At 27.1% G+C, this 5,461-nt stretch overlaps 1 protein-coding gene across 1 annotated transcript; it reads right to left on the reverse strand.

Annotated features, from left to right (window-relative positions):
• Positions 1-2,106: 2,106 nt before the first annotated feature.
• LOC102678080 lies at positions 2,107-4,262 on the reverse strand. The gene is made up of 2 exons (XM_006619942.2): positions 3,551-4,262; positions 2,107-2,143 (listed from the first exon to the last, which is right to left on the reverse strand). Exons 1-2 carry the CDS (start codon positions 3,901-3,903, stop codon positions 2,122-2,124), a joined length of 375 nt encoding a protein of 124 aa, XP_006620005.1. The 5' UTR covers positions 3,904-4,262; the 3' UTR covers positions 2,107-2,121.
• Between the last annotated feature and the right edge of the window lie 1,199 nt (positions 4,263-5,461).

Genomic DNA, 5,461 nt, shown 5'->3' on the forward strand with positions numbered 1-5,461 from the left:
ATTTGACGAGGCTCCAGAAATTTCAATCGATGATCAGGTTGGAAACCGATATCAATTGCGGGTGGGCAATATCCGTCGTTTAATTACGTCAAGCATGGTAGTACGTAGAACTGGTATCGTTAAATTTATTAGCATGCTGCGTGCTGATCTATGTTACACGCCTCCTATTTGGTATTCACATATTGCACACTGCCATTAAACAAGTACCGGTAGCGGTACTGCAAACCTAATAACCGAACAGCCAACGCGAAACATGTGAGCCGAGAATATGAATTCTGCTTTTATTTATGCCAACCGAGAAAGTGTGAACGTTATATGCGATGGATGGAAAGTCACGTTTAAGTGTAACGTTTTGTTATTGATTAGCTAGATTTAATAAATTGGGATAATCTTTCGAATTGAATTTCGAGTGAATTGTTGGAGAGATGCAAATGTGAAATAATAAAGTATAGCTATAGTATGCAAGTTATTTATGTGAAAAAATGTATGAAATGAATATTATGTGACAGTAGAAGAGAGTAGAAGGTAATACACGTTGTTTGAAATTTTATTTTCTTAAATTTATTGTGGTGTTCGCGATTTTAATCACTTTTCGTAAGGAGGACACGTTTTTTAATAAAAAATGATAAGGGTAAAGAGATTAAGACTATCTGAAATTACGATCGTATTAGGTTGAAGGAAGTTATAAACTAATTGGAACGTGGAAAATATAGTTAAAATTCTATTTCTAGATTATCTAGAACGAAATTTCACCGTGTTAATTTATATTGTACTCGCATTGCAAGCTGTTTAAATGTAGATTCTCATTAAAAAGTTTGTTACTATATTCCAATTTGTAATATACCGAAACACGATATTCTAAATTCATGTGATCAACGCGATAAAGGAAAATGCTCGTTCGATTGAGAAAAAAATCATGAATCAAATTATTAAACATCTGTGACCTTTATTTGTGATATAAATTTATTTTCAATATTGAAATATTTCTTTGAATATTGAATGTTATACACTTATGAAATATTGACTCATTGTATAATTAATAATCTCATCATTAATATTGGGCATATTTCCGATAAGCTTATTATTTCATTATTTTTGAGATTATTCTAAATAATAATATATTTTACAATCAATATTGATATTCTTAGCCACAATTTATAAATAAGCGTAATAAATTAATCAAAAATTATTCAATAGCGCCAATAAACAACTTGACTACTACTACTACTATTACTTGACTACGACTACTTTGATTTCAAATTTTTATTCGTAAACTTTTTCTCCGATAATGAGAATCACGAAAATTTAAAAAATTTTATATGAAGTATAATCTAATTGTAAGAGATACAAGATATTAATATATATCTTGATTGATCGATTCTAAAAGACCAAAACAAATACAATAATTGATACTTGTTATTATTATATAATAAAATAGATATAAAATCTAAATAATCATTAAAATTAATGAAATCTTTAAACACGAATCTTCAAAACAATCGTTATCGATTTCAATTGAGATATGAGATTATCTAAAACATTAATCTAAAATGGAATTTTTTCTTGTGTCTAATGATAACATAATATTCATTTTATTCATATATTATATTTTAATAAAATGTTCTAAAAAAAATAAAACGAATATTTTTCAATGATAAAATAGAAGATAATTACTTTTTATTAATTTTATTAATTAATTTAATTCTTGAAGTAATATAAGAAAAGATTGCAAGAAAAATAATTTAGATTTTCAGAATAAATTATTTTTTGTTGATCGAATTTCAATAACATGCTGCGATTATCATGCGATAACATCGTGCGAATTTCAACGAAGAAGAAGTTAAATTTCATTCTCAGACACCTTGAAGGAGACAGTCATTTTATCATTGACTTTAGCTAGAATATCTTTTTTTTTATAGATGTAATTAAAGTTACCAAACATCGTAGACGCATTCTTCGCTTTGATAAACACGGTTTTTAATATCCATTATAAAAGAGAAGAAATTAAAAAAAATAAAATTAAATTTTTATCAAACAAAGAACATAATAAGAAAATATAAAAGAAATTCATTAAATCAAAAATATTATGAAAAATCTATTTATATGATTGATTCGTATAAATCAATGTTTCCTTATCTTTGATCTATAATAAAAAATTATAAAAAAATTAGATTAGAAAAGAATATAATTTTTTTACTTACAATTTTATTTTTATTTATATAAAAAATTCTTTAATAATTATTTCTTTCAATATAATTTTGTAAAAATACAAAAAAATATTCTATAATTTAAATTGAATATCAACTATTTTGCATCATAGATTTTTTTAATATTTTTTAATATAAATATTAATATTTTTTTTCTTTTTTTTTTCCTAAAAATAAAAACATATAAATATATTTTTATATTATTATGAGAAAAGAGCGAAGCTCTAGTTTATTTGGCTGTATATAAGATTCGATAAATGTCGAAAAACAGTGATAATGTAAAATTCCATTATATTTCCATTGTTGCAAATGTTGCACCATGTATATTTGGTTCGATTTTTCAAGTATGTCGATTAATCGACATGCTTGACAATGTTCGAACGGCATGGATAAAATGGAATTGTCACGAACAGAAAACCAAGAGAGTGTAACAAGCTAAAAATTGAAATTTCCGTAAAGATGATATGAGAGTATACCCCCGAACAAAAGTCGTTAAGTTTCAGCGGACATTGCAAATTTCCCCGGTTAAATTGAACGTACTGGGAAAAGCGTGCGTGTGCAGTTAGTAGTTCACTAACAAGGTATGATTAAAGCAAACCCGTTGAATTAAAATATATTCCTTTTTTCTCGTCCTTATAAAAACATCTTGTTATAATAATCGTATGTATCTTTCGCTAACGATGTCGTGGCCAATCGGATTATCAAAGAAGTAAAGAAACAGATAATATTTTATGGAAGAATTAAAAAATTAAGAATGTAACGCGAAGCATTAAAATGCATCCATTTATTTCCTGAAACGGAGCACTGTGAAATATCGTGGAAATGCTTTATTAAGATAACATTTTACTCATAATAATTGATACAAAAGAATAATTTTATGAAGCTCGAGACAAATTTATTATATTAAATTAATTTTTTTATGAACCGTAACTTTATAAAATTTGTTGAATTTATGATAGGCTTCTATTTAGAAGCAATATAAATTTTATGATCAATAATCAATATTTATCAATAGATATATATATTATCATAATCATTCAAGAATTACCATAAAAATACTCCTATAAAAATCACTCATTTCTTTCAATTCATTATACAAAAAGATTAATTACTCATTCTAAAAATGAAAAAAAAATATATATAAAGAGAAATAGATTTATATAACCGGATAGATTAACTTTAATTCTCGATTCAATAGACGTATTAAATACGTACATGTCATCATGAAAAATTACAATTTGGTCCCTTTCAATTAGCGAGACGGTATTCTCGCGATTAACATCGCCGTTCGATAGGATTTCAATTGGAACGAATGCTCGTAGAAACGTAATAACGCCTATTACCGTTTACACGTGCCTCCTTTGTTCGACGTGGCTGGTAAGCAACGGCCAACGAATGCCAGTGCGAGTGTATCGTGGACGTGGAGCAGTCTCGAGGAGGAATAGTCTGGTTGGGGTGGGTTTAGGTCCCCGCGACACAATAAACCATTCCACGGAAGGCAAAACACAAGCCACGGCGCCGCTATAACCAAAGCCCAACGTGCTGCTTCATTATGCGGTGCGACGTGGCAAACTGCCAAGACCTCTTTGATAAAGGAGGTGGCCACGTTATACCAGATTCTCGCTCCGTTCCATCGCCCCCGCCTTTCCGCCCTTTCGTCGTAACATGGTGCTGCTGTCCACCCTCTGACGCACATCCTTGACTCTCTGGTACACCAATAAGTATCCCCCCTCCCTCTCTATTGGGTTGGGCGCGAAAAGAACGGTACAAAGAACGGTGAAAAGTTGTGTCGAGGGGAATATACTTTTTGATGTATGCTTCCTTCATGCTTCTTTTCCACAGCTCGTTTCTTCCGGTCACGATCGGAGGACCAGTTACGAGTCCTTTGATTCTTGGGTTGGTACGGGTTTTTCAAACGGATTTCGATTTCCCTCAATGAAAATCAGGAGTCGAAATAAGTGCTAGATATTGTTGTTGACTCTTTTGAAATGGATTCTTTTTTTTAATGAATATCATAAAATATTATTATGGATTTATTAATAAAAAAAGAAAAAGAATAGATGGTATGCGAAATTTGAGATATTAGAAATCAAATTGATAAAGTTATATCTTGTTATATCTTTCAATTGATAAAATAACATATGTTATCAATTCAATTTACATCTTGATACACATATACATACAGTTATTAAATATAATATTTGATATAAAGAAGATTCCTGTTCCAAACTTAATTGAGCATGTTAGTATAAAACAATGATAAGATGTGATGATAAAAATTTAGTAAACTTTTTTTGTTTTTAAATCATTATTATAAGTATCATTCTATGTTTAATTGATAATTAAATAAAATAATCTTAAAATAATTTATGAATGTATTATTTTCAGATTGAATTCTTTACGATAAAGAAAACACAGCATAATTTGTTTTCATGCAGAAATAAAAAACAATTCAATATAAGAATGTATTTGAATAAAAAATTATTCGAGAAATATATCTACTAATATATACATATCAGAACAGATATAAAGTGAATCATCGAGATGAGGTCAATCAGTTCTAGTTCTATTGCCAATCATCAACAGTTACTATAATATAACTAATTGTAAGTGTATTAAGATATTTAAATTACAAATAATTTAAAATTAATTTCTAATAATAAAATTTTTTGATTTCAAATTACAAGTGTAATGAATATGTTTTTCTTTTGATTGCCATCAAATGTTAAACGAAACTGTGAGAATGACTGTGAGATGTCAACAATTATTAATAATTCGAGAATAAAATTATTCTATAAACTTGATATTCATAAATTATCTCTATAAAATTCAATATGAACTCTTAAGAGTTTTATTCGCAAATATTTACATAAGATATTAAAAAAATTTCTTATCATTTGTGATTTATAAAGATTAATCAGTAATGGTATTGATTCATTCTTTTTATATGAATCGTATTGTAAAATCTAAGAGATTCCCCCTCAAAAAATACGATATTATCAAATTTAAAATTAAATTTAAATTTGTTTTTAACATAAATTGAAAATATCATTATATATTTAAGAAGATACTTTTATATATTTTATTCAAAAACATTAAAAATATTTTTAATGATTGGTTAATGTTATTACATTTATCACTTATGATATATGATAAATATATCAAATTATAAATAATTAATAAATATATAAAAAAAAAAAGAATTAGACATAAGATATATCGATCAAAATCCAATTCAATTTTTTTTTTTTTTT

This window comes from Apis dorsata, unplaced genomic scaffold (assembly GCF_000469605.1).
Source record: "Apis dorsata unplaced genomic scaffold, Apis dorsata 1.3 scaffold_465, whole genome shotgun sequence".
NCBI lineage: Eukaryota > Metazoa > Arthropoda > Insecta > Hymenoptera > Apidae > Apis > Apis dorsata.

Excerpts from the sequence above, each read along its gene's own strand:
- LOC102678080 (XM_006619942.2), bottom strand. The coding sequence starts at position 3,903 with ATGTGCGTCAGAGGGTGGACAGCAGCACCATGTTACGACGAAAGGGCG. Across the intron at positions 2,144-3,550 it reads AAAGGAGGCACGTGTAAACG|ATCAAAGATAAGGAAACATT; the intron begins GTAATAGGCGTT and ends TTTTTATTATAG.